The sequence below is a fragment of the Nematocida minor genome (genome assembly GCF_024244105.1).
Source record: "Nematocida minor strain JUm1510 chromosome Unknown 7875, whole genome shotgun sequence".
Taxonomy (NCBI): Eukaryota; Fungi; Microsporidia; genus Nematocida; species Nematocida minor.
Genome location: NW_026250396.1, coordinates 114362 through 140728, shown reverse-complemented (window position 1 = coordinate 140728; position 26367 = coordinate 114362). Strand labels below are relative to the sequence as shown.

The window sequence follows — 26367 nt, the reverse complement described above, 5'->3', positions numbered from 1 at the left end:
ATTGATTAGCAGCTGCATCATTAGCACCAGTGTGATGGACTGTAAATCACAGTGATAAGAAAAGAAACTATTTATAAGCGTTTGCAAGAGGGCAGCCATGCGATCTAAGCTGAAGAAAACGCCTGTGAACTACCACGAGCTAATGCGGATGCAAATAAATAAAAATGAGTACTTGGCCTACTATATCTCAGACTTAAACCGTGAATGTTCTGTAAATTGCCAGTATGTGTACAACTGCAGAAAGCCGCCTTTTTCTGTAGAGTATCTATAGAGGAATACTATGCAGAGTCGGATCATTGCTCTTATAGGAAACTAAACAAATCAGTCAGTGCTAAAATGAAAGAGAATAAATACCAGTACTTTTTCAGTCTTTGCACTGGCAGCACTCGTAAATAAAACATTAGTTTAGTACACTTCTAGCATTTGAGATAAAAATAAATCCATTTATTCTAGCAGAGGCGAAGACTTAAGAGGCGCTACCATTCTAAAGCGAAGAGCGCTCTTGTCCTCCACTCGCATGAAAAATCCTATGCGTATAAACTGCCAGTAGACACCCACAGGAGACTTAGCTGCCTCCTCTGATACGCGCGCTTCTGTGTACTGGACTAAGTCTTTGCCCTGCACTATTTCAAGAACTGCTTTTGGTGCGCTGGTGCTCAGCCACGGTATCACTGCATTGTGCGGCTCCTCTGACTTCTCCAAGCGGCGAGCACCCTGATCCACCAGCTTCAGTGGGCCCAAGTCTTTCAGGAAGACTGTGGATCCTTTTTGTATCCTGTAGAAGGTGGGCGATGGATCTTCTTCTCTGAAATCTTTTTCATCCACGAGGATATCCTGTGTTGGCACTTTTACTAGCAAAGGTCTTAGCACTGCAACGGCCTTTGATGAGTCTGATAGATCTTCTCTGATGATGTTCTCGAGATTGTGCTGCGGTATCTCGCTTGCTGCTGTGGTGATGCCCAGGGACTCTACAAACCTCCGAATGCTGTGCGCAGGCACTCCTCTGCTTCTGAGGCCCTCTAGCGTGCTGAGTCTGGGGTCATCCCATCCTGTGAATACTTTGTCATTTATTGCCTTTGTTATGAATCTTTTGCTCAAAAGGGCTCCTGTTATGCTGAGCCTTGAGTACTCCCACTGCACAGGCCTGTAGAGATCCAGCGCATCGCACAGCCAGTTGTAGCTCTCTCGTGAGTTGATAAATTCAGTTGTGCAGAAAGAGTGCGTAATGTCCTCAAATGAATCAGTGAGACAGTGGGTGAAGTCATAGGACGGATAGATTATCCACTTATCTCCCGTTCTAACGTGCGGGTGTTTAACCACTCTGTATGCAATGAGATCCCACAGCTGCGGGTTATCGCTTGCCATATCCATTTTCATTCTGAGGACAGCTTCTCCTTCTGCATACTTTCCATCTTTCATTCTTTGGAAGTGCTCCAGGTTCTCTTCTATGGGCCTGTCTCTCCAGGGGCTGACAATCTTTTCCTCTTCACTAGATGCGAGTCTGGAGGTCATGGTCTCTTTTCTTTTTTCAGCTACCTCTTCTCTTGAAAGATGGCAGATGTACGCTTTTCCTCTTTTGATCAGTTCGATTGCGCATTCATACAGCCTGTCGAAATAGTCGGATGCGTGCGTGATTGCATCAGGCGTGTATCCCATCCACTCCACCATCTCCTTTATCTTTTCGTAGTATTCTGTTTTTTCTGCTTTGGGGTTTGTGTCATCGTATCTCAGAGATATCCAGCCTTTGTAGAAGTCTCTGTATCCAAAGTTTATGCTCATGGCTTTTGCATGGCCTATGTGCAGGTGGCCATTGGGCTCGGGCGGAAAACGAACTCTCACCTGTCCCTTTGTTCTCTTTATGTGCTCTTTGAGGATTTCTGGTGTTTTCTGGTAGTTTGTGAAAGGTGTGTGCATAGTCTGCATCTCTCCCTCTAAATATCTTGTCCATTTTCTGTTTTTGCTCGTGTACAAATCCTCTGGTACTGTCAGCTTCTGGAACCTTCTGTTTATTGTTCTTGTGGGAGGCTGTGGGAGCAAAGCCAAATCTAAAAGCTCTTGCACTGTTTCTTCTGTCAGTCCTTTTGCACTGTCTTTCTCTGTCTCTTCTGTTTTTGTTCGAGATGCGCTTGAAATCTCAAGCTTTCCCATGAGCTCTAAAATCTTCTTTGGATCCACAAACTGCAGCCTGGGATGGTGCTTCAGCTCTCTGAGCACTTTTGCCTTGGGCTCGCCTAAATTCTCTTCCATGACCTCTGTAGCAACCTTTGACATTTCCTCCAGCGAGGGAAGATTGCTCTGCATTTGTTTTTTAAGCTCTTCAACCGACAGATCTCTCTTGCTCTTTAGCACACTCTCTGCATTCTTTATATCTGTTTCTGTTTTTATGTCTGATGACTTGATAAGACAAACATACTTTTCAGCTGTCTCAGCACTCTGTGCTAGCTCAATCACCTTAAGCGTAAGCTTTTTTTCTTCTTTTGTCAGAGACTCTGGCTCTGGGAGTGCTTCCACAATCCTGTCAAGCACATAGCGCACTCTCTTGTTCACCAGTAGCTCGTTTGCCTTTCCCTCTTTTACACCCAACTGCAGCAGATATTCTAGACTTGTTTTTTTGCTTTCTTGCAAGCTCATTATAAGAATTAAAATTTCATTATTATTTATGCTCGTAGAGATCAATGAAGCTGTAGTCCAAAGGAAGGGAGCGCTTGCATGGCTTCGGAAAGCTCCTTCATTTTCTGTCTCTATTCGGTGCCAGGATGCTTCCTCCCCTGTTGTTCGCATTCACAGACGGAGAAGGTGCAGGGTGGGCCTATCTTACGAAATAAAAGATGCATGGGAAGATAAAACATTTCTCGTCATTGCACTAAAGAAAGAAACTCTGGAGATTCCTTTGCATGCAGACAGTGCAACAATTCCTTTCAAATTTAAAAAATATAGGGGCTATATTACTGCGCGGCTGGTGGATAAGAACTATTTTGCGCTTTACGAACTGGACAGGCTTTCGATTAGCAATGCTGATGGGTCTCCCTTTTCTGATATCGATCAGTTGTCCACAAGCCACAGCATAAAAAACAACACCATAAAACGAACAATGTATGACGGGTTCCACTACAAGGTGAACATACAGACGTTTGAAACAACGGGATACTCCCAAATCCTTGCAAACCCGATCATTTCTGAAGCACATCGATACACTCTCTCTCTTTTTGACTCTGCAGTCACAAAAAACTCAAAAGAAGATGACGCCTTTCTCAAAAAGGTGCGGTGTCTTAGGAGCTCTCCAAAGATGTTTATTTCCATCTTCTTCCACGTCTCTCTTGAGGTCTCCAGGAACTCCATAGTCTACTCGCTCTACAAATTGTATACGAACCCGTACTACAAGAAAGACCTTTACAAAAAAATAACAGTAAAGTTCATTGGCGAGCTGGGAGAAGACCACGGCGCGCTTCGGAAAGAGTTCTTTGAGCTGGCAGGCAATGAGATTGTGAGTGACAGCAGATTTACCGTAGAAAATGGCTTGTTCGACTTCACTTCGGTCAAAGATCTGCAGACGTCTTCAGAAAAGAAGAACTGCATCCTCAATATTTCTGACTCTGAGTTCTACTCTTTCGTAGGGTTCTTCCTTGGCCATGTTATCTTCCAGCAGGTTCAGATCAATGCGCGCTTCTCCAAAACCTTCTACATGGCTCTTTTAAAGCAGAACTGCGAATACAAAGACATAACGGACGAGATCCTGAAGGCAAGCATAGACTGGATTCGCAACAATCCTGTGGAAGAGATGGGATTTGTCTTCAAATCAGGGAAAACAGTAACTGATGAAAACAAGGAGATGTTTATCAATGAGTACATCAGAGAAGAAACATATCTGAAGCGCCCTGGGTATTCGAGCATGTCCTACACGTTCCACAAAATAGTTTCTGATGAAATTTTAAACTTCCAGGTGAACGAAATAGAAAGGCTTTTCTCGGGTGTGGCTATCATTCCCGTGGAGTATCTGAAACGAATAGCCATATACAAAGAGTGCAGTGAGCAAACCCCCGAAGTTGCAAGCTTCTGGAGCATCATGGAAACATCCACGGAGGAATTTAAAAAAGAAGTTCTTCGGTTTATCACTGGGTCTTCTTCAATACAGTACATCCCAGGATCGCAGGTAGAGTCTATTATAATCGAGCACATTAACATACCAGGATCCCTGCCCACTGCCCACACCTGCTTTCGAAGACTGGTGTTGTACAAATACAGCTCTCCTGCTGAGCTGCGAGAAAAGCTTGAGATGTCAGTCAGAGAAAATGGAGGCTTTCATTTCATATGAGCAACTACCAGTTTATGCCAAAAATAAATGAATAATAATCGGTGTACATTTGTTTTTTTAATTAACTTGTTTTCAGTCAAGTTTCATGCTTGCACAGGAACTAGTTGTACATAATGCACTCTACCACTCTTTCCTTATTGAGTACATGCTGACATTTTCTTGATTTTCTTTATTCTTATCGGAGGGTGTGCGCTAAATGTTCGACTGGAAATAATTGTTCCAATAATCTTATTTGTTAGGCTTATTTGTGTTTTTATGAATACAGCAGAAAGACAAGAGAGTGTTCCTTTGAACATGCGATATCTAATATTAGCCGCCTCTTTTCTGTGCCTTCCCCTTTTGGTAGCTGAACAGCGTCTTCTTATGGAGAGAGAAATACTTTGCTCTTTCGTAGGGTATATGGCAGGACCGTATCTAGCCCTGGCTCCTCTTTCCTACAAAATTCGATTTATGATAGGAAGCGCGTCAGGCGTGGTCCCATACCTCCTCTCCTTCAATATGTACATGCGCGCCTTCTTCCTAGGTCTTATTGTCTCGTATTACCGGATGGTGATTGATTTGTTTTGTTCAGCGCTGTGTGTGAGAACGAGAAAGAAAACCGTGGTAGTTATGGCAAACCTAGTGGCTAGCTGGATATCCTTTATCACCTTCTTTTCTCTGCACTTCTGCCCGTCTTTGGCCAGTTTTATATGTACTCCTGTTTTCTCTATTATTTTTGCCTTCATTGGGACAGCTGTTTCATACATGTACATCATAGAAACACCCGAGGAAATATTCCACAGATTCAGAGAGAATTCAGAGAAAAGCAGTGCATACGAAGATCTGTACAGCTGCATCTCCTATCTAAACGGGCCTGATGCGCCTAAGCCTGAAGAGTTCAGAGAAGAGTACAAGGTTTTCCTAGATAAGAAAAATCAGCTGGAAGAAAGTTTTACTTTTAAGGAAAAACTCTCCGCTATTTTCATAACTGTAAATATTTCCTTTATCTACATCGCATTCCAGAGGGCATCTGGAGTTGAGAACAGGTATTCGCTGTACCGCATATTCCTGGGGGCTATGCATCTCTTCTCCTGGTCCTTTAAGTATTATACATCCAGCTCCAGCGCGTTCTATGCAGCCGTAATACCTCCCATGGCTCTATACTTTGTTTGTGTTAGCACCAACAACACACAGGACATATTTCTTGTCTTCATCATGCTTCTGGGAATCAACTTTGTTCCCAAGACCCCGCACGGGTACACTTTAACGCCCATTGACATCGCTTTTTCTCGGAGCATCCAGTACTTCTTTGTTCTTATTTCGTTTTTGATTATTATGTTTGCTGCTCTGTGATGCTCCGTCTGTATGCTTCTTCTTCCTACGCTTGCTGTGTACTTTTGATTCACTTTTTCTGCGCTCTTTTTCCTTATAAAGCCATTCTAGGCTGTATCTCGGCTTATTCACTAGATCTCTTTTCTGCAATGTTTGTTGCCATACATAAATACCAGCACACTTAGCCACAAACAAACACATGAGCTCATTCATAAATATGAACTACATGTGCAGCCAGATATCCCTCCCAGCTTGCTCTGTTCTCTTTAGAAACAACGTGCATGCCCAGTATCCCTCGCGCTCCATACAGATATTCAACCTAAACATGTACTCTCCCTACACGATAATGGTTCTGGCAATGAACATTGTAATGACTTTGGTGCTAATTAACCGAACAAAAATAAAGTACTCCTTTCCCGCGAGGAAGGAAATGCTTATCTTCCTGAAGGTGTACCTTGGGTCTTTGCTCTTTGATTTAGTTTTGTGTCTGGGGGTTGTCAGGACCTCGTGGAGCATTGCATACGCAGCTTTAGTGAGCTTCCAGGTGGCGTGCACTGTGACATGCTTTGTGTCTGCGATGTGCACAGGACTTGTGTGGATGCTTCCCAACCGAGTTGCCAGCTCTTGCAAGAACATCGCGTGGTTCCTTACAGCATGCTCTCTTGCTGCAACTTTCTTTGGGTCTCTTCTGTCCATAACCGCTGGCATTGGCGAAGGCCTTTTCCTTCTTCTTTACATTGTTCCTTTTTTCTTTGCCACTCTCTTCTCCTTTACACAGCTTTCAAAGCTGAAGATTCTCAATGCTGAAATATGGTACTACGGGTCTCTGCTGGTGACTATTCTTCTTGTTTCTGTCATTGCGCTTACTCCCGTTGTATTTGGGATGCTCATCGTGATGGTCTCAGACAGATACCTCGATGGCATATTTTTAATCCATGTTCTCGCGATGTTTGCTGTCATAAAAATATACGATCTGTGGTGCATCGACAACGAGCAGGAGATAGAATGTGTTAATACTGTTGAACTAGTGAATAAATAAATTTTTGTATGAAAAACAGAGAACTTCGTGTGCACTCCCGCTCTTTTACTGCGCTCCTCAGCTTTGCTGAATCTTCGGGGCTGCGGCATGTGCCGTACGAGTACGGTTTTATTGCTGATCTTCAATGCGCACCATCCTCGATGAGTGATCTCACTAGATCAGTTGAGCTGCTGGAAAAGATAGGAGTTCCATTCAAGACAGTGCGATCCTGTCTGTTCTACATTGCTAGAGAAAGAGATAGAGACCTGAAGGCTCTTGCCAAGGCCTTCCCTAGATCTACCCTTACTATCTGCAGAGTTCTTTTCGAGCACTTTTCTGATGAATGGAAAAAATATCTGGTCAAGCTGTTCAAATATTCAATTGCTCACATGGAGGACAGAAAAAGCCAAATAGTCACAGCTGTAAAAACACTCTGCACAATTGAGACAAAGCTCAGCTGTTTACTACAAGAATACGTGGTGGAGTGCGTTGTAGAGCAGTGCACAGAGACAAAGATCATAGATGCCATCTCCTCTCTTCTTGCTAATGAAAAGTATACTAAGCACCTGTCTGCTCTGCTTTCTGCGATATATGCACAAAAGAAAGGAAATGATTTTTTTATCTTTCTATCAAAGTGCACTGATTCTAGATCACACTCTCTTCTTTATGTGCACACTGTTCATGCTCTTTTCAAGAGAGGGATATTTAGTCCCATTAACTCGACCACAATGATCAAAAACAGCATTGAAGTGTTACTGGCTCGGGAAATTGGCAATATGAAAACAATGTGCAGAGAACAAAAAAAAGCAGGTTTGGCAAAAAAGGAAAGAGTTGGTGCAAGTGAGAGGGAATACCCTGCAAAGACACCGCATCAGCTATCAAGAGTTTTAAAAAGCATTCTACACTTTTTAGAAGTAGCTTTCAAATCCGGATGGATCTCAGATAGAAAAACAAGGGATATAGGAAACATGCTATTTGCGGCATTTGAAGAAACTAGAAACACTTTCTTGCTCAAAACAGCATCATACACAGTGCATTCTCTGGACAGAAAAGACTTTCTGCTGCGCACAAGTGCAGGAGTTCTCTACACTTCACATTTACTCAATAAGGAAGTCGCATTCAGTGAGCACCAAATAGAATCCATTCTTACAATACTGCATAGAATGGGAACATCTGAAAACCTCCATCTGCTAGGCAGCTCTGGCTTAGCAAAATTACTCGCTAAACCGTTTTTAACCTGTCAAAAAACCTCATCCATCCTCAGCAGAGCATGTATGAATGGAGAGATATTTGCACAGCTCTTTGATGAGGTTGAGAACAAATCTTCTGCATCCTCTGCTATCATTAAATCTTTCGCAGATGCCAAAATTCAAATGCCTGCAAGCCTCATTTTTAGATACATGGCATCTGTACAGAGCAAGAATGAAAAAGACTGGGCGTGCATAGGAGAGTCTTCAAAGTACATTGCGGATATACTTCCAAATACTCAAAAAGAGAGCCTTTCGCACAGTCTGCTTGAATGGGCATGCAAAGCATTACCGTTGGGGCAGGATTATACGTACATCTGCAGTCTTATTGAAGGATGCGCTAAGTATGCTGGTGAACATGCCATTTTGGAAGAGACCTTTGTGCTTCTTTTTGAACGTTTTAGCGACTGTCCAGATTCGGCATTTTTCAACAGTATGTTTTCTCTTTTTTCTCGGATAGTAGCTCTCAATAGACACTTTGCAGACTCTGCAGTGTTTTCCGAAGTGGTGTTTAAATTTCCTAATTGGATAGATACGGCCGAGCCTGCAGATCTGCCCTGCATATACAAAGTAGCTTTAGCAATGCACATGCACTCGTATGGATGGAGGGAATGGGACAATACGGTTTTTGCTGCTGTAGATAGAATTCCTAGGTATGCCCCCCGGAAGAACACCGCAGAGGCACTTATTATAGGAGAAATGTGCTCTTCCAAGGCTTTGCACACTGTAGTAAAAAAGATAGATAAGTACATTGATGATCCTAGCGTATCAAAGCTAGCAGTTAAAGTTCTGGCCTCACTTTGCATAGAAAGACATACGAAAGAGATTCTACTGCATCTGTGCAACAAGTACAGAAATGTAAAAACAGAAAAACGCACATATATTGTTAACCTGCTCGCAAATGTTATTAAAAAGACTGGTGACCGCACCCACATCTGCAGAGAGTTTTCTTCTTTATACATTCCCGTATTTGAAGAGTCTTTGAGGTCACGCCATCTGCCTCTGAGGAAGGCTGCATTGTCTCTAGCTCTCTCTATCCTGCACAGCTGCTGGGGAACCAGCAAAGACTATCAGATGGCTGTGCATTTGCTTAACTGCATATTCCCACTCATTCTTGACAGGAAGATTGAAAGAGAACTTCTAAAAACTCTACATGTATTCGCAGGCAGACTATCTACAGACTTTGTCGCGCACTATCTCGTTCCAGGGCTATCGCATCCTGTTAAAAAAGTGAGAGATATGCATAAAAGAGCATACGAAGCTATTGTGCAAAATGTGCACATACACCCCTCCTCTGCACTTGCAATACCCTTCTATCTGTATACCCAACCTTATCTAAAATGGAAGCCTAACTTGATCTAGCATACCAATCACTATCTACAAGAATAAAATAGCATAATGCTTCTCATGTGTTCTACCTGTATTCACTCATTTTTATCTTTTTAGTTTTAATTTTGCTGCTATGCTCGGATATCCACTAAGTAAAAATAAAATAGATGTAAACTTCTAATGCTAAAATGCTAAATTTCTTTTTGTAGACTTTTCTGCATAAAAGCGTACGATTTTATTTTCTTAGCGAATGTTCTATCCGCCGAGCGAAGATACATATCTGATGGAGGATGCTCTTAGAGACACGTCTGAACAAGACATGAAATGCATTGTAGAGGTAGGCTCAGGGTCTGGATACATAAGCAATGTTCTCAGACAGTTGTATCCCACATCACACATTATTAGCACAGATATTAACCCAAGCGCAGTAAAAGAAACACATAGAGTGTGCCAGGGCACTAACACAACTGTTTTGCGCACATCGATGATAGAAGGCATAAAATCAAAAATAGATATGGCGGTGTTCAATCCACCGTATCTCCCCAGTGAAAGAGATCATCTAAAAGGAGAGTGGATAGACAGATCCTGGGCAGGCGGCGTGGATGGCATGGAAGTAACAAACCAGTTTCTTGATGCAACTGCACACATTCGCATACGGTATGTTCTTCTATGCCAGTACAACAAACCGCTGGAAGTGATAGAAAAACTTAGAAAAACATGCACAGTGAAAGTCGTAAAGCACCAAAAGATCCTCAATGAAAATCTCTGCGTCATCAGAATAGAAAAGCCTGTGTGATCGCAGTGTAAGCACTAAAGAAAAAGTGAATAAAAAGATCTATGTTCTTATGTATTCGCAAAGTAAATACATGCTCTTTATTTGAAGTTACTCTTCTGCGACCATTCGATGCAGGTACGGGCACTGGTAGAGTCTTTCTTTTGTTTTTATCACAGGGATCCCCTCATCCCTCTTAATGCATATGTTCAGAGACGGCTCTTCTCTGCTGTTTCCTAGGTTCATGTTTCAATAGACAAGACAAGGCCCGCATATTTCTGTTTTAAATTCGCACGAACCAATTGCTGAGTTTTTATAATCATTTTTCTATTTGTCGGCCAGCTGCATCTCTGTGCCGGGCATCCTGCACCTGCACACACCATAGTATTTAAGAACAAAACTGTATGTTGCTAGCGTGTTAGCAGAATGAGGTAATTTACGTTTTATTGTGGCTTAGTCTATAGCTTCCTAGCTCGAATCTGTGGATGATGATGCATCGTCTGAATCGTCGTCTTCTTCGTCAAACTGCGGCTTAGGGCCAAATACAGAGGGCTCCATGACAAGCTTGTACTCTCCCTGGTCTTGCACCACTCTTTTCTCGAGCTTCACCAGGAGATCGTCTAGTACTTTTGCTCCGCTTTCGCCATCTTCGCACATAAGAGAAAACGAAAAGACAGGTGAGGATATAAGAGACACGTCCACATCTGGATACTCTTTTTCTATTTTCATCAAAATAGCCTTTATGACAAGAACGCCGTTTCCCTTGTTGCACTTTGTCTCTGCGTCTGCTCTGACCTTTACCTTTGGAACCACAAACTTCTGTTTCACAAGGTCTTCGATCACGTCTAGCAGAGAATCTGTGATAAACTCGTTGTGCTCCAGCTTGTTCTGCAGCAAATGCTCCCCCATAAGAACTTCTCTAAAGCACTTGTAGAGAGAGCCAAACTCTTTCTCGGCCTCCCATCCAAACTTGGCGTACAAAGTGTCCAGGGAACAGTCGCACTTTACAGCTATGCTCTGCATGAAGTTGTGTGCTATCTTTCCCTTGTAGTATCTTTCAAAAGCCTCTACCTTGTCTTCGTACTGTGCTCTTTTTTTGCTCAGATCAATGTATCCCTTTTCCTTATCTACTTTCAAAACGAGAAAGCCCTCCAGTGCGCCCACCTTTATTAGCTTCTGTATGTTCCGGGTTCTTTTCTTTGTCAGCTCGCTGTATATAATCAGTCCCTCTATGTCATTGTACTCAGGAAGCGTGATGTATGCTCCTATGTCTTCAAAGCTCTTGATTCGCCCAATAACGACTTCTCCTTCTTTTGGATATTTTTCAAAATAGTATCTATGTGTTTGGTTAATGTCCATGGGTGTATTTATAAAAATTATTTTAAAATTAATATTAGCATGTTATTTGACAAAAATAGAATGGATGCTCTGCTGAAGTACAAGTTCAATGGCCTCGATAGATCTCTTCTGTACTACCACTGCAGCCTCAAGTACTGGGATCGGATATTGAATGTAATTCCCAAGTGGGTTGCTCCAAATGCGATCACTCTCATGGGGTTCATTGCCATGTTTATCCAAACAGGATGTGTTTTGTACGCTGATCCTAATCTCCTGGGCGGCAAGAAGTGGCTTCCCATGATAAGCGCCATTGTAATGTGGTTCTATTCCACGATGGACTGCATCGATGGCATGCAGGCAAGGAAAACAGGTGCTAAGTCGCCGCTAGGGCAGCTCTTTGACCACGGCGTAGATTCAGTTGTTTGCACTTTTATAATGCTGTGCATCTCGTCTGCAATAGGACTGAAAAACAAAAAAACAGTTTTCTTCCTTTTGGCATCTGCACAGACAATTTTCTACTGGGTCACATCGAAAGAGTACTACACTCATCTGTTTTATCTTGGGCTTATAGGGCCCACTGAGGCCATTGCAATTGGCTGCATATTCCTCCTTGTCCTGAGCATTGTCGGAAGAGAGAAGGTTTTGCACCCTACAGTTTGGATATCGAATAATTTAGACCTTATCATTCAGGGAGTGTGCTTTTTGATATGGGCTATAGGCACAGTATACTACATTGTGGATATATGGATTAGCACCAAGTTTGGAATTACCCAGGACATGTCGTTCTTGCAGAAAAACATGATTCTGTGGCCGCATGTTCTGTTTGTTCTTCTTCAGGTGCTCAGTGTGCTTTCTGTTGTAACGTCAAACAGCATCAACCTCAACACTGTGTTCTACTCTTATATTTCTATATGCACTGTCTGTTTTTCCTTGTTTACCACCCTCATAATATTCTCGCACCAGACTGCGTCGCCTATTGAAATACCGTCCTTAATTATCTTTCTAGCAGCTATGGCAAATCTGTCGATTGTGTTTGTCTCAGCAAAGAAAATCTCTCTTGTCATCACTGTACTTAATGCAATCTCTGTGCTGTACTACCTTTCGTATGTCACAAACATTATTGATGGATATCTTACCACCTTACGAATTCCCTTCTTTTTTAACAACTGTTGAGAGAATATAGACCTGATGAATAAATGTACAATATCAACTCCATCCTTCACATGTCTTTTTAAGTTCTTTCTGTATGCTGCAGCAGTTTCAACACATACTCTGTTCTCAGTGCGACAGAGTCTTTCTTTGCAGTATGCCCTAGCTTATTTTCTATGTGAGTATTTAGCTATTGATGCTTAAAATTTTTATGCAAAAAGCACGCGTTAAGATATTTAGTATAGAAGATAAAAAAACAGAGCTAAGCCGGTTCCTGTACGTGGTGCAGGGGCAGATTAACTACATTCGAGACATAAAGAGCGAAATCGAAAGTCTGTTTTTCAGCGAATTGTCAATAAAACAGCACATAGTGAGCATAACCGACTCAGATGGGTATGTCATCAGCGACTGGCTGAAGGCCAGCACAGTGCTTGATGGAAAGCTGAATGTATATGTGTGTGGGGGAGGCTGCGGTAAGTGCAAAAACAAAGAGCCTGACGTGTACACATACGAAACAGAAGAAGAAAGCGAGGATGTGAATATAAAAGTAGAAGTTCCTCCAGTGCCCCAAGAAGCAAGTGTAAAAATAGGCAGACTGGACCTAAAGAAGAAGAGCATGCTGCCTTCTATACAGAAGCCTCTTCGCAGAGAAGCTACAAATTCAAAGAAAAGTGTTTCTACAAACTTTGAGAATGTTGGAGACATAGGAGCTAGCAGCAAAGAGAGCGTGTCTAATCTACCAGACACACAGAACATAGCAGAGAATGCAAACAGCCGTAATGATGTCCAAAGTCTTGAAAATGAAACTGAAAAAAAAACCAGCAATACTAATGCACTCACAGAAAGTAGCTGTGCAAGTTCTGCTGATGAGTTCACTTCAGACAGCAGCACAGGAAGGAGGTATCTTACTAAGCGCCACTTGGACCTGGACAGTGTCAGAAAAATCCATGCGCCCCTCAATAGATATGCTAAAAGAAAATAAGAAGTATCTTTTATATTTAAAATGCTAAATAGAGTTGAAGAGAAGCTCCTTGCGTACCACAAGCCCACAAAAAAAGAACTCCGAATGATTTGCTCAAGAGCCATGGACATTCTTCTGCTGGAACAAAATATTGTCCGAATAGAGCCACCTGTTGTAGTCTGCGGGGACATACACGGACAGTACGACGATCTCCTCACTATTTTCAAAATAAATGGGACACCAAAGAAAACAAAATACGTCTTTCTCGGTGACTATGTGGACAGAGGATTCAGCTCGGTTGAGACAATCTCTCTTCTTCTCCTCTACAAAGTTATGTATCCGCAGAACATTGTCCTACTGCGGGGAAACCACGAGTCCAGAGAATTAACGGAAACATACGGACTCTACAAAGAGATATGCACAAAGTACGTTTCTCTTGACATCTGGAAGCTTCTGTGCGAGACCTTCACTTTCCTTCCTATTTCTGCTCTTGTTGGAAGCCGTATATTCTGTGTGCATGCGGGCATTTCTCCATATGCTCTGACATTTGACAAAATACTGCGGATTAACAGATTCATGGAGATTCCGGCATCTGGGCCCATGACAGACATGCTGTGGAGTGACCCTGGGATATACCCGGGGCACTATCCCAGCGACAGAGGGGCTGGATACATCATTGGCCCTGACATTGTGCAAAAGTTTCTTGCTCTGAATGACGTGCATATTATATGCCGGTCGCACCAGCTGGTAAATGAAGGATACAAATTTGCATACAACAATAGAGAACTCGTCACTGTGTGGAGTGCGCCCAACTACTGCAACCGCATGGGGAACAAGGCGACCTTTTTGAAGATAGGAAAGAACCTGCGCGTAGATGACGATTCGTTTGTTTTTTTCGAGCAAGTGCTCAAGCCCACAAAGGAGATAAGAACTCTTCCTTATTTTCATTAATTTATGAAAAAAATAAGAACAAGAGACAGCAGAACAGAGACAAAAAAGGGCAAAAGAGCCGGAAAACTAAAATTATCTGTGTATCTCGCGGGGTGCCTGTGTGCGCTGGTCTTTATGTACAGCCTGTGCGACTTTAAAGCCAAGAAAATCGACTTTAACGACCTGGAGTACGTAATAGCTCTGCCAAGCGACAGGTCTGAAATACCTCTGGACTTGAAGGATCCTATACTGGCGTTTAAGCAGACATTCAGCAAAGAAGAAATAGAAAGAGTGCGAAGAAGGTATGTAATTATCCAGAGCAAGTACAAGAATAAGCTTGTGGCCAATGTCTTCATTATCCCCCAATACTACAGAAACTCCAGCAATACAAGGGACGGATTCTTTCTGTGCTTTGAAATATACAATGTGTACGTCGCTCCGAAGTACAGAGGACAAAAACTGTCAGTACCACACTTGTACCGGTCTTTCAAGCTTTTAAAAGAGATATATAGAGTGAAGCGCAAGCAGAAATCCTATCTGCTTTTACATATCTCCCCGAAGGATAAAGATATGAGCAAAGCCTATGCACTGTATCGAACAAATGGGTTTATGCACGGATTGTTCACCCAATACGGCTCCTACTCTCTTCGCAAAAGATCTGAAGTGTTTTCAGATCCCCAAAGCATAGACTCCGTAGTAAGAAACTATCCGTACTACAACAGCGAGTACAAAGGAGAGCCTCTGACAGGGGGCGATAAGTTCATTTCCATGTTCACTGAAATGGATACCTTCTTCACCACAGTGGAGATGAACGCATACACAAAGAGAGACTACGAGTTTCACAAGAACAGCGCTGAGAAACTTAGAAAGCCTCTTCTGAAGCAGCATAAGTATGTATAAGATCAATGTATGCGGTATAATTCGATCTGTTCGGTATATCTAAATGCCATTTATCTTCTACTGAATTACAGCAGACTGTGCAATATACATCTGCCTTCTATACTTCTTCTGTGCTAGTACGTATATACTGGTATTCCTTCTCGATTTGTACAAGAGAAAAGAGTCTTATTGAAAATAAATTCAATAAAAGAAATAGGTGGAAAATGTTCTAATTTTATTTCAGAATCCTTGTGCGTTTTAGAAACTGTACTTACAGAATTTTTAAATATTCATTGGTATTTTAATTACCACTTTTCAGTCATTTAGATTTTAAACTTCAGTGCACATCACTTGTTTTCATCAATCATTATGTGTATGAACAAACTATAAAGATTATAAGGATAATTCTGCAGTATCAGCTGCACACTAAAGACAAATGAAGATTTAACCAGAACTTGCGAATGTCCAATAGATTTGAATACAGAGAATAGTTTTATACCCATAGCCAATATAAGATTAAAATAGATTTTTATTTTCTTTATGTGATAATCCAGCCGCACCCTCGTATGACACGAGGTGATTTCAAAAGGAGTCTTTTTAGAAGTGTGCTGTGCAGAACCTCGTACACATGGTGTATTTCGCTTTCCAGCCCGGAAAGGATGACTCTTCCTCTGGGCATTATAATATACCTTCTTGTTTTTATGTCTTTTACTCTGTTGTACATGGTGTGCGTGATGAGAGTCTCTCCTGCACTGGCCATGGAACAGAGCCTCGCTGCTTCTATAACGGACTTTCCGTAGAAGTCCAGCCTTTTTGTGATTGGATCATTCTCCACTACACATGCACCTTTGCTGATTCCCACCCGAATCTGCAGACCCCTGTACAGCGGCTTTGTTTTTGAGTAGATAAGCGGATTGTACTCTATCCCCATCTCAGGCCAGTTCTTTCTGAGAAGAATTCTGTGGATCTCAGCGCCAAACTCCATTGCGCACTGTTCGTCATAGAATATCATCATAAAGGCATCCCCTTCTGTCTTAACTTCGTATCCCCCAAGCCTTCTCATGAGACTCCGCACTGTGTTGTTGTGTATTTTCACCATTTGCATCATTTTGATGGAGTCTTTTGTCCACAGTTTCGTGCTATTTACTATATCTGTAAATATGACAATGGGAACTCTTATAAACTGCGATGCAATGTTGTGTGCTGAAAGCTCTTCAAGAATTTTCAGTCCTGTGGAGTCAGGCTCTTTTCGCATCGGATGATCCACCTTGGGAATGAGAGGAACTATGAAAACAGACACATCTCTCAGTTCGTGCGAAAAAATAAATCTCTGCACCTCTGTGGTTGATCGAGACCGTTTGTATGCTACAATAAGATCGGTTACAGATATTTCCTGAAGCACTGATTTTGGAAAAGCCATCAAACACTCATCGGTTTTTCTTTTTTCAAGGCCTGCTGTGCTGAGGTACGGCGTGTTGCACAGGTACACACCCCTTTCGTCTCTAAAGAGAACTAGGTCAATGTCGCTGCTTCCTATGCTGCATATATACTTGTCTGCGGTTATTATAAAGCACAGAATGTCGACCTTTGTTGGAAACATTTTGTGTTTTATGTCGATGCAGAACTCACGCAGTCTTTGCCTGTGCTTTACGAACCTCTTGTACAAGCTGCCCCCTGACTCTGTCTGGAGATACTTTGCCATTCTGCTGAGTGTTTTGTCAACAATGCTCTTTATCTGTTTGTTTTTCGATGAAAAGTATGCGAAAATTTTGACGTTCGCTGCTTTGCTTTTGTCTCCCGTGTTGTACGGCTGTGTCATCAGCTCGCGAACAATGCAGTGTGCTCTTCTTGTTGCGCGCACCTTCTTTCTTTCCTCTTCTTTTCTAGCTCGCTCTTTGGGGATGTATGCCCCGCACTCTAGGCATCTGCTGTGGATCCCCACAATCCCCGGGACCTTGATAAGATTTTCTTCCATTTCTCCCAAAAAAACATTCACTCCGTTATTCGCGAGTCTCTTTACCTTGCTCTGCGGACACGGCATGTACAGGTTGCCCAGAGCGTAGAATGAAAGCGCATCTGCTATCTCTTTATTCGGAAGCTTTGGCATGACTCTGAGCATGTTGTACGACAGATCCACCATTTTTAGGCCTGGGATAACATCTAGCCCGCACACAGACTCAAGCATGTTGAAGCTGGAGATAAAGCAGATAAGCCCTGCAAGCCGCGATATGTTGTCTATCTCTTTTATCTGATTACCTGAAATGTTAAGATGCAGCAGCGATGTCTGGCGAACTGCAGGGTCAATTCGCACAATTTGGTTGTGAGACACGTTCAGATACTCGATGGGCAGCGTCCATATCCTGCTGGGGATGATGTTCAGCGAGTTGTACGGAAGAGAAAGCGAAATAAGATTGTGGCACTCCACATGCCCTTTTTTCTGCTCTATGTATGGAAACTGCAGAAGAAAATTGTGCGCGCACAGGAGTGTTTTCAGATTTGGCGCCAGCACTGAAATTTCTTCAAGCGAGTTGTTCACAAGCTGCAGATCAACCAGAAAAGGAAACTTTCCCACAAACTTTTTCATTTCTACATCTATTATGGATATCTTCTTAAGTGACGAAAGCGAGCTGTATATTCTCCTTGCCGAGAAAACAGTGCGTATGTACAGTCTCTCTGCGTGCCCTTTGAACTTCTGCAGAGGATTCCCCAGAAGATTGAGCTCCACATAGATGTAGTTGCTTTCAAACTCTGTGAGGTGGTTGCTTGCCAAATTGAGATTCGGTATTCGAAGCGCCTGGGGGATGCTCGATATCTTATTATTAGAGGCATTGATGGACTTTAGGCCAATGCTGTTCAGCTTTTCTGGAAGAACCGTTATCACGTTGTACGATATGTCTAAGTGCGCGATGTTATTTGTGGTAAATACAACCTCTGGGATAGAAGTAAGCCCCATGTGCGATAGATTCAGAGAGATATCCTTTGCTATCTCCACCTCTTCTTCCTCCAGGACTTCTAAATTAACCTCCGATGGCCTGGCAACGGGTAGATGCGGGCGCACTTTCGGAGCTTCTCCAAAGAAGAGCTCCAGAAGCTGCGGGAGGAGGAGGTACATCATGAAGACGGCTCCAAGTATGTTTAGGAGCCATCCGAGTTTATTTTTTATTGTCTCCAGCTTGTACAGGAAAGGGTTGCTCCCTATGGCCATAAGAGCCATTATTGTGAAAGAAAAACTCATTGCATCGGTTATGCACGTTATGATAAACTGTTTCTGCATGGATACATCGACAGTTTGTTCTGTCTTTTCTTTCAGTGGTAGAAGAGGCACGAGAGAGTTTGCGTACGTAATGATCTGATTGTGCGGGCAGTCTAACTTGTTCTGTATGTCGATGCTTACTTGGTGCTTTCGAATGATTCGCATCTCAAATCCACAGTTTTTGAAGAGCTTGTTGGCTGGCGTGAGTCTGTGGCCTACCACTTTCAGCAGGGAGTTGTTGAGCTTCCACTGGAGGATCTCTAGGAGTGGGCGGTCTTCCATGCCAAGGATTTTGCAGCTGTTTGAAGTGTCAAAGCTGAGAACAAACTCGTTTTCATCAAAGCCCTTGATGATCCCAATGTTCCTCCACACGGCATGCAGAATGTCGCTCGTGGTTGTTCCGTAGAACAAGTTCATTTCTATGATTTTTCCAAGAATTTCAAAACGGAGGCGCACTTCTTCTGTAGGAACCAGCACTGTTTTAAACTTGGAGTGGCTTACACTGCACGATATCCTTATCATGGGAAACCAGACAAAGTCATCTGTCTGCACAAGAAACCTCTTCAGCACGTATGCTGGCATATTCTTTTTCGTATCTAGAAAGTCAAGAACTCTTTCCTCTTCTTTCTCCAGCTGCAAGCTCTTTCTCTCTTTTTTTCCTGAACTTTCTTCAATTCTCATATATATTTTTTCTGTCTCTTCTTTCTATATTTTATAGCTCTTTTTTAAAAATGCTCTGGTCTCTCCATTCTCTCTGCACGCTTTCCATTTGCAGAAGATCGCTGGAAAAGCAGAGAGCTCTTTTAAAATAAAACAGAATGCATATTTCCTGTTATAACCATGTATCTCTTATCTCTCACTAACCTTCTTTTTAGCTGTATTCTCACAGTCTCTCTTACACACCTTATAACTATTAATATGGTTTAAGTATATCTCTGTACAAATGCTTTATTTACTATTCAGCAACTCCTGCTGATCACTTCATTTGGCTTGTATTGTTTTACAGCTAGAATTAACTTGTACTTTTTTCTTTATATTTTCTGTACACTTTTTTATTTTGCATGCATATTCTTATTCTCTACTAGTCTGATTTTACTTCGAGATTTATGTGGCAGGTATATCTATGTGTTTACATTGAGTAGAAAATCTGAGTTAGATTCAGACAGGGTTAGAGTACACATAGTGCGCTCAAATACTTACAAATCACATATTAGCATTGTATTGATGCCTCTGTTAGATAAAAAAGAAATCTTACAAAGAAGACACAGTCTGTGTAGGGAACACCAGAAAAAGCAGTGTAATTATAATACAGTACACCAAACTGCAGAATATTAGAATTGTAGGCCCAATGGATATTTCATTGGCTAGGGATAGAGAGTCTTTATGTTTCTTATTGCCAAAGTTACCCACAAATCCATAGAAAAGAGCGTACACGATTGTTAAGAGCGGGCACATCGTGAAAAGATAATCTAAAAGACCTATTCCCATACTGTGAAAAACATACGTGAACATAATGAAAGAAAATATTATAAATACTATCCAAAAAGAAAACAAAATGGCAGCTATGTACATAAACACATGGATCTTTCTACTTCGGCGAGGCTTTGACAAAATAAATGCTGCAATGGAAAACGACATAGGATTCATATATAGCAAACAAAACACAATGAAATCTTTTTTGGTTATGCGACCTGAGCTGAAATTCCCTTCAGCAGCGCATGCTTTTGCCAGATCAACACTTACTATAATCTGCATTATGACAGAAAAAAGAGAGCAGATAATGTATCTGAATGCAATTATCCCAGCTACTATTTTTAGATCATATTCAGTGCATTTCTTTTCCTCTGCATCTATTTTTCTGCTTTCTGTAATTTTCTGTACACTTGTAGTATCCATCTTCCTAGTCCTGCTATCAAATTTAAAATTATTTATACCCAGACAATCAAAGCTATCAAAAGCCATACATCATATGATGGCAGATATCTCTACGCGTGTAATTGCAGAGTAGATAGAAGCTCCCACAAAAGTACAGAAAATCATTTTCAGCTGATCTTTAATCTAGCAAAACAGCTGGATATAGTGTATGGATATTTTTATTTATTGTGAATAATCGTTAAACCAGTAATACTGTGCCACAACATTCTCGAGTCTAAATTGGAGGAGAGCAGTCGGTGCATCTGCAAATCTATTCTATTCCCTTTTTGGATATGTAGTCTTCCACTGCCGCCTTTATGGCCTCTTCTGCGAGCAAAGAGCAGTGCAGCTTCACTGGAGGAAGCGCCAGCTCCTTTGCTATCTCAGTGTTCTTAATGTTCATGGCGTCGTATATGGACCTGCCCTTTATCATCTCTGATGCCAGACTGCTCGATGCTATCGCAGACCCGCACCCAAATGTTTTAATTTTCACATCTTCTATTATATCATCTTTTACTTTAATTTGCAGCCGCATGACATCACCGCAGGCAGGCGCGCCCACAAGGCCTGTGCCCACCCCTGCGAGAGTTTTTGCGAATGTGCCCACGTTCCGCGGGTTTGCATAGTGCTCCAGCACGTTTTTGTGGTAGTTCCTACCGATTTCTCCAATAATGTGCAGCATATCTTACAGAAATAAATAAATAAAATATTTTTGTACTTTCTCTGCCAACTGAAGCAGTCTTTTCATTTTTGCGCTATTTTACTCTTTCCATACACAAGGATTTCTTTCTCTCTTTTTTATTTATTTTCTTACAGATGCCAATTAATGCGCCGTGTGTGGACAAAATTATCGAACAGCTTCTTAAGGTACGGCACTCCAAGGCCTCCACGCCCAGAGTAAATCTTACAGAGTCCGAAATAAAGTATCTGTGCAGCAAGTCCAGAGAAGTGTTTCTGGCGCAGCCAATGCTTCTAGAAATGGAAGCGCCCATTAAAATATGCGGAGACATCCACGGACAGTACTCCGATCTTTTGCGAATCTTCGAGTGCGGTGGCCTCCCTCCCGAGAGCAACTATTTATTCCTGGGAGACTACGTTGACAGGGGGAGACAGAGCCTCGAGACGATATGCCTGCTCCTGGCGTACAAGATAAAATATCCTGATAACTTCTTCCTACTCCGCGGAAACCACGAGTGTGCTAGCATCAACAGAATATACGGATTTTACGAAGAGTGCAGAGACAGATACACCTATAAGATATGGAAAAAATTTACAGAGACGTTCAACTGCATGCCTGTAGCTGCGCTAATAGACGGGAAAATATTTTGCATGCACGGAGGACTATCCCCAGACCTGCAGTCTTTCAACCAAATTCGATCAATACACCGGCCAACAGACATCCCAGACAGCGGGCTGCTCTGCGATCTTCTCTGGAGCGATCCCGACAGAGAAATATACAAGTGGGGAGAGAACGACAGAGGCGTTAGTTTTACGTTTGGGGCTAAGATTGTGGAAGAGTTCCTGCAAAAGCACGATTTAGATCTGATATGCAGAGCGCACCAGGTTGTTGAGGACGGGTATGAATTCTTTGCAGAAAAACGGCTGGTGACTATTTTCTCAGCACCTAATTACTGCGGAGAGTTTGACAACTCGGGCGCGATTATGGAGGTAGATGAAAACCTGGTGTGCAGCTTTCGCATACTGAAGCCACTTGACAGCTGCTCCTAGTTCACTGCACAGTTTTGGTTTTTGTGATTTTTAGTTGCCTCCTGCTGATAGAAGGCCAGTGTTTGATAGCACATCCAAACAGGCTGAACCGTTATTAGCCAGCTGTCTTATCTTAATTAAAGAAGTATCATTAAATCCAGCGTATGTCTTTGCGTAGGCAATCTGTTTTGTGAGTTGTCTGCGAAAGATGCACATCTATATCTTAGAAAATGTTGAGTTTGCTTTTGAAAATGCTCTGTCTTGCTGATGATGCCGTGAGTTATGTCGCGCAAAATACCGTGTAATAAATAGCAAACTATACAACGTATGCATAAAGTTTTTCCTAATTCTTTTTATTGAATGCTGTTCTTGCACTGTCCTGTCGCCGATCTTCTGCAGCTTATGATAAGATAATTCGAAATTCATCCTTGGAATTGCTTACTCTGCCGCTAAGAAACGGGCTTCTTTTTCTTGTTCAGTTTTTTCAAAAGAGATTCTTTTTTCTGGATCTTTAGAATTCCTCCCTGCACCACCTGTCCCTTAGACATTAGCTGCTCTATTTTTTCTATTTCCATGAGCTCTTTCCTGATCGCTGCTATTTTGTTCTCTTTAGCCTTTCCCTTATCTTTTATGATGTGTGCAGGAATCCACCCTGTTTCTTCGTCTACTGCGCCTTTTCGCAGAGATGGAGGAACGTATTGTGTTGTCTTCTTCATTTGTATCTTCGCAGGAGGGCTTTCAACGGGCGAAAACGGAACACTCTTCCCTGCAAAGATGCACCCTTTGAGCTCGCTAAACGCCAGCTCTGCTATCTTCTGCGAGTAGTAGTCGAAAAGTAGAATTTTATTGTCGATCGACATCTTACTCGTTATTCCAACTATATAATATCTCCCCTCAGGCGACCAGTCAATCACTGAGCATCCTATCTCCTCGTTCACAGAAAGAGCCATCTCTGATGGATACTCGAATAGCTCCATGTTCCCAGGCAGGTTGTTCATTCCGGCAAAGCAGACAATGTTTTCCTGTCTGTTGAAGAATATTTTGTTTCTGATCCCGTCTTTTACTGTTTTTACTTTTTCTGCTTTTGAGTTGAATATCGACACTTTGCTGGGGCTGTTGTCATAGCACACTGCAAACTCGCTCTTCTTCAAGAACGCCACGTCTGTGATCGGATTGCCCACACCTGACATGAGCTTGATCTCTCCTTTTTCTGTGTCCATGTAGTACAGTGCCTTTGTGTCATAGTACGTATCGTTCTTGCTGTCCAGAGAGCACATGCATATCATTCTTTCTTCGCTGTACTTCGTGTCTTGGATAAGGCTGGCTGATATCAGATTAAGAACAACCTGTTTTTTGACTTTTTCTCCGTTCTCCATTCTAATTATTTCTATTTCACCGCCTGATCCTTTGTACACTCGCACTGTGACTAGGCACTTGTTCGTAACCGAGTATAGCAGAGGGGCTGGTGTTTTTATTTCGGGCACCTCTTTTCGAGCAACGATCGAGTATACTTTCAGGACCCTGGGCTTGGCTTTGCTTATGGCTGCCGTGCACATTCCCTGTTTTTTCTGTATTTTCAGGAACACTGGCTCTTTTTTAGCTGCTGGTACGGGTTTTGCTGTCTTAACCGGTTTTTTTGCAGCTGAATTTCCCTCAGCTGTTTTTTCAGTAGCTGGCTCCTCTGTTTTACCTACCTCTTTTCCTGGCTCTGCGGCACTCTCTACTGCAGGATCTTCAGGTGCCATTTTCTCTTTTTCACTTTCTGCTGTTTTGGAGATACTCTTTTCTGCTTTTGTATTTTCGGATACGGGCTCGTCTGTTTCTTGTGTGTATGCAAGATAGTCTCTTGATAGCGCAGCAGATTTAACGCGCTCTGCGCTGTATAGCACTTCTCCTTTCTGGATAAGATACATTTTCTCGCTCTTTGTTATCACAGACACTGTGCTTTCCAGCAGACACTCGATGCTCTTAATTTCTGCTATGCTGTGGACATATTCCTCCTCTGTCGCTGTGTTTCGTATGATCAGCTGGAGGCTTGTAGAGTATGCAATCCACTCCTGCCCAAGCTTGCAGCAAATGCACGGTATTGGCTTGACTTGACTGTTGAATGCGTCCAAGTGCACGCCCTCGTTGGAGAAGGCAAGAACTCGACTTATTGTTTCCGGCATGCAAAAAAATATTTAGATAGTTTTATCCATTCCTCCAGTTTGCACAAGATATGGCAGCATGCAAGCACACTGGCATCTGCTGCTTAAGAGTCCATAGAAATAAGACCGTAAAGGAATATAGAGCACTAAAGATAGCGAAAGCACAGAAAATATTGAAAGTACTGCATATGGAAAGAAACGAGTGCAGCACACAACAGATTATGATCATTTTTTCTGTTTCAAGCTGGAATGAGCTGCATACGCACCACTTGGTCTATAGTCTAGCAGAAGAATAGCTATCTTGTGCTCTAGCAGTAGACTAGGAATGCAATTGTTTAATCTTTGCCAACCAAGAAGATTTTTTCAGTAGCTAGAAAGAGCAATTAGCCTTCTATAGATGTATGGCAAATGAGAACAAGAAAAGAGCGAGAATGGATATATAGGAATTAGTTAGCAGAGCAGAAATAACAGCTGGATGTTCTCAATAAAACTTTATTTTTAACAGTAGAAAGATCCTGCAGATTGATAAATCAGCAGATTGCTCGTTTAGTAGCATCTTCCAAATAGCCCCATGTGCATTGCATCATTTGAGCAGGCACTGCACTTTCCAACGGGCTTCTTTTCTGAGAAAGGAATGCACAGCGACTTGGCGCCTGCCATCAAGACAGTTCCGTGCTTGTCTCTTTCCTCTGTGGCTTTCTTTATGCCATCTTCGCAGGACTCTGTTCCACACCACGCCATTGTAGCCATTTTCTTGTTGTGCAGAGCCGCGTTGAGCTCTTCAATCGAGGACGCATGGATCTTGGAGGAGTCTCTTTGTATCTTTGCTGTTTCGTACATTGTGTCGTGGATGTTATCCAGATTTTCCTGTATGTTTTTTGCAATGCCATCTAAAGATACCTTTTTTTTGGTTTTATCGATTCTCCAGGAAAGATACGCACTATTCTCTTCGAGATCTTTTGGGCCCAGTTCAACTCTCAAAGGGACTCCTCGGGCTTCCCACTGGTTGAATTTCTGTCCGTGCGAAATGTTCTGGGCCAGGTCTGCTTTTGCTCTTATTCCCAGCGCCTTTAGATTCTTTTCTATTTTTTCTATTTCCTCGATGACTTTCTGCCTCATTTCCTCTGGGACTTTCTTGGAGAATCCGCATGGCACAAGCACCACCTGAACAGATGACACCTTTGGAGGAACTACAAGCCCTCTGTCGTCTGAGTGCACAAGGATAGCTACTCCTATGCTTCTTGTGCTGAGCCCCCAAGAGTTCTGGAAAACAGGCATAAAAGACCCAGGATTGCTTGGATCTTCAACTGTTATGTCAAACATCGTGGAGAAGTTCGTCCCCAGAGAGTGCGATGTTGCTGCCTGTATTCCCTTTCCTGTTGAGGGAATAAACACCTCAACTGTGGTTGTGTAGTCTGCTCCTGCAAATGTTTCTTTCTTGCTTTTTGTTCCCTTTATGACAGGCACAGCCAGCAGATTCTTGTACACGTCTTTGTAAAGATCAAGAATCTCAAACACTTCTTTGTCTGCCTCTTCTCTTGTAAAGTGGGCAGTGTGTCCTTCCTGCCACAGGAACTCTCTTCCGCGCACAAAAGGCATGGTCTGTGTGGTTTCCCATCGCAGAATGTTGCACCACTGGTTTAGCTTTAGGGGCAGGTCTCTGTAGCTTTGGATCCACTTGGAGAAGTATGGGTACATAATTACCTCAGATGTAGGGCGTATTGCCACAGGCTTTTCCAGAGGCTTTCCGCCGCACTCTGTGATCCATGCAACTTCTGGGGCAAAGTTTGCAAGGTGCTCTTTTTCCTTTTCAAGACAGGCGCTTGACACAAGCATGGGGAAGTATGCCTCTTTTACATCCATTGTATCAATTTTTTGAGTGAAATACAGCTTGATCGTATTCCATATAAAGAAGCCGCTTGGCCGAAGAACGTAGCACCCGTTAATGTCGTGGTACTCCAGTATCTCGCCCTTTGTTATTGTTTCTTTGAACCATTTTGGGAAATCTTTTTCTCGCGTAGACTCTATGGAAAACTTTTGTGTTTTAGACATGGGACTGGCAAATTTACAAAAATAAATACACAGCTCTATTTCCTCCAC

The 26367-nt window shown here is 42.4% G+C and overlaps 17 protein-coding genes across 17 annotated transcripts; 10 read left to right on the top strand and 7 right to left on the bottom strand.

Annotated features, from left to right (window-relative positions):
- Positions 1-444: 444 nt before the first annotated feature.
- Positions 445-2631, bottom strand: NEMIN01_0990 (glutaminyl-tRNA synthetase; the record flags this gene model as incomplete). Its single annotated transcript, XM_051476932.1, has 1 exon — positions 445-2631. One exon carries the CDS (start codon positions 2629-2631, stop codon positions 445-447), a length of 2187 nt encoding a protein of 728 aa, XP_051332892.1.
- Positions 2632-2659: 28 nt separating this feature from the next.
- Positions 2660-4312, top strand: NEMIN01_0989 (E3 ubiquitin ligase SMURF1/2; the record flags this gene model as incomplete). Its single annotated transcript, XM_051476931.1, has 1 exon — positions 2660-4312. One exon carries the CDS (start codon positions 2660-2662, stop codon positions 4310-4312), a length of 1653 nt encoding a protein of 550 aa, XP_051332891.1.
- A 255-nt stretch (positions 4313-4567) lies between these two features.
- On the top strand, positions 4568-5644 carry NEMIN01_0988 (uncharacterized protein; the record flags this gene model as incomplete). Its single annotated transcript, XM_051476930.1, has 1 exon — positions 4568-5644. One exon carries the CDS (start codon positions 4568-4570, stop codon positions 5642-5644), a length of 1077 nt encoding a protein of 358 aa, XP_051332890.1.
- Positions 5645-5822: 178 nt separating this feature from the next.
- Positions 5823-6662, top strand: NEMIN01_0987 (uncharacterized protein; the record flags this gene model as incomplete). The annotated part of the gene is made up of 1 exon (XM_051476929.1): positions 5823-6662. One exon carries the CDS (start codon positions 5823-5825, stop codon positions 6660-6662), a length of 840 nt encoding a protein of 279 aa, XP_051332889.1.
- Positions 6663-6670: 8 nt separating this feature from the next.
- On the top strand, positions 6671-9250 carry NEMIN01_0986 (uncharacterized protein; the record flags this gene model as incomplete). Its single annotated transcript, XM_051476928.1, has 1 exon — positions 6671-9250. One exon carries the CDS (start codon positions 6671-6673, stop codon positions 9248-9250), a length of 2580 nt encoding a protein of 859 aa, XP_051332888.1.
- A 217-nt stretch (positions 9251-9467) lies between these two features.
- On the top strand, positions 9468-10013 carry NEMIN01_0985 (release factor glutamine methyltransferase; the record flags this gene model as incomplete). Its single annotated transcript, XM_051476927.1, has 1 exon — positions 9468-10013. The coding sequence occupies one exon, from the start codon at positions 9468-9470 to the stop codon at positions 10011-10013; it is 546 nt and encodes a 181-aa protein (XP_051332887.1).
- A 444-nt stretch (positions 10014-10457) lies between these two features.
- On the bottom strand, positions 10458-11348 carry NEMIN01_0984 (translation initiation factor 2 subunit 1; the record flags this gene model as incomplete). The annotated part of the gene is made up of 1 exon (XM_051476926.1): positions 10458-11348. One exon carries the CDS (start codon positions 11346-11348, stop codon positions 10458-10460), a length of 891 nt encoding a protein of 296 aa, XP_051332886.1.
- A 39-nt stretch (positions 11349-11387) lies between these two features.
- NEMIN01_0983 (ethanolaminephosphotransferase) lies at positions 11388-12500 on the top strand (the record flags this gene model as incomplete). The annotated part of the gene is made up of 1 exon (XM_051476925.1): positions 11388-12500. One exon carries the CDS (start codon positions 11388-11390, stop codon positions 12498-12500), a length of 1113 nt encoding a protein of 370 aa, XP_051332885.1.
- A 187-nt stretch (positions 12501-12687) lies between these two features.
- NEMIN01_0982 (uncharacterized protein) lies at positions 12688-13458 on the top strand (the record flags this gene model as incomplete). The annotated part of the gene is made up of 1 exon (XM_051476924.1): positions 12688-13458. One exon carries the CDS (start codon positions 12688-12690, stop codon positions 13456-13458), a length of 771 nt encoding a protein of 256 aa, XP_051332884.1.
- Positions 13459-13479: 21 nt separating this feature from the next.
- NEMIN01_0981 (serine/threonine-protein phosphatase 4 catalytic subunit) lies at positions 13480-14388 on the top strand (the record flags this gene model as incomplete). Its single annotated transcript, XM_051476923.1, has 1 exon — positions 13480-14388. One exon carries the CDS (start codon positions 13480-13482, stop codon positions 14386-14388), a length of 909 nt encoding a protein of 302 aa, XP_051332883.1.
- A 3-nt stretch (positions 14389-14391) lies between these two features.
- NEMIN01_0980 (uncharacterized protein) lies at positions 14392-15267 on the top strand (the record flags this gene model as incomplete). Its single annotated transcript, XM_051476922.1, has 1 exon — positions 14392-15267. The coding sequence occupies one exon, from the start codon at positions 14392-14394 to the stop codon at positions 15265-15267; it is 876 nt and encodes a 291-aa protein (XP_051332882.1).
- A 517-nt stretch (positions 15268-15784) lies between these two features.
- Positions 15785-19180, bottom strand: NEMIN01_0979 (uncharacterized protein; the record flags this gene model as incomplete). The annotated part of the gene is made up of 1 exon (XM_051476921.1): positions 15785-19180. The coding sequence occupies one exon, from the start codon at positions 19178-19180 to the stop codon at positions 15785-15787; it is 3396 nt and encodes a 1131-aa protein (XP_051332881.1).
- Positions 19181-19750: 570 nt separating this feature from the next.
- Positions 19751-20395, bottom strand: NEMIN01_0978 (uncharacterized protein; the record flags this gene model as incomplete). Its single annotated transcript, XM_051476920.1, has 1 exon — positions 19751-20395. One exon carries the CDS (start codon positions 20393-20395, stop codon positions 19751-19753), a length of 645 nt encoding a protein of 214 aa, XP_051332880.1.
- Positions 20396-20684: 289 nt separating this feature from the next.
- Positions 20685-21095, bottom strand: NEMIN01_0977 (iron-sulfur cluster assembly enzyme ISCU, mitochondrial; the record flags this gene model as incomplete). The annotated part of the gene is made up of 1 exon (XM_051476919.1): positions 20685-21095. One exon carries the CDS (start codon positions 21093-21095, stop codon positions 20685-20687), a length of 411 nt encoding a protein of 136 aa, XP_051332879.1.
- Positions 21096-21229: 134 nt separating this feature from the next.
- NEMIN01_0976 (serine/threonine-protein phosphatase PP1 catalytic subunit) lies at positions 21230-22141 on the top strand (the record flags this gene model as incomplete). The annotated part of the gene is made up of 1 exon (XM_051476918.1): positions 21230-22141. One exon carries the CDS (start codon positions 21230-21232, stop codon positions 22139-22141), a length of 912 nt encoding a protein of 303 aa, XP_051332878.1.
- A 428-nt stretch (positions 22142-22569) lies between these two features.
- On the bottom strand, positions 22570-24288 carry NEMIN01_0975 (translation initiation factor 2A; the record flags this gene model as incomplete). The annotated part of the gene is made up of 1 exon (XM_051476917.1): positions 22570-24288. The coding sequence occupies one exon, from the start codon at positions 24286-24288 to the stop codon at positions 22570-22572; it is 1719 nt and encodes a 572-aa protein (XP_051332877.1).
- Positions 24289-24813: 525 nt separating this feature from the next.
- Positions 24814-26319, bottom strand: NEMIN01_0974 (prolyl-tRNA synthetase; the record flags this gene model as incomplete). Its single annotated transcript, XM_051476916.1, has 1 exon — positions 24814-26319. The coding sequence occupies one exon, from the start codon at positions 26317-26319 to the stop codon at positions 24814-24816; it is 1506 nt and encodes a 501-aa protein (XP_051332876.1).
- Positions 26320-26367: the final 48 nt, after the last annotated feature.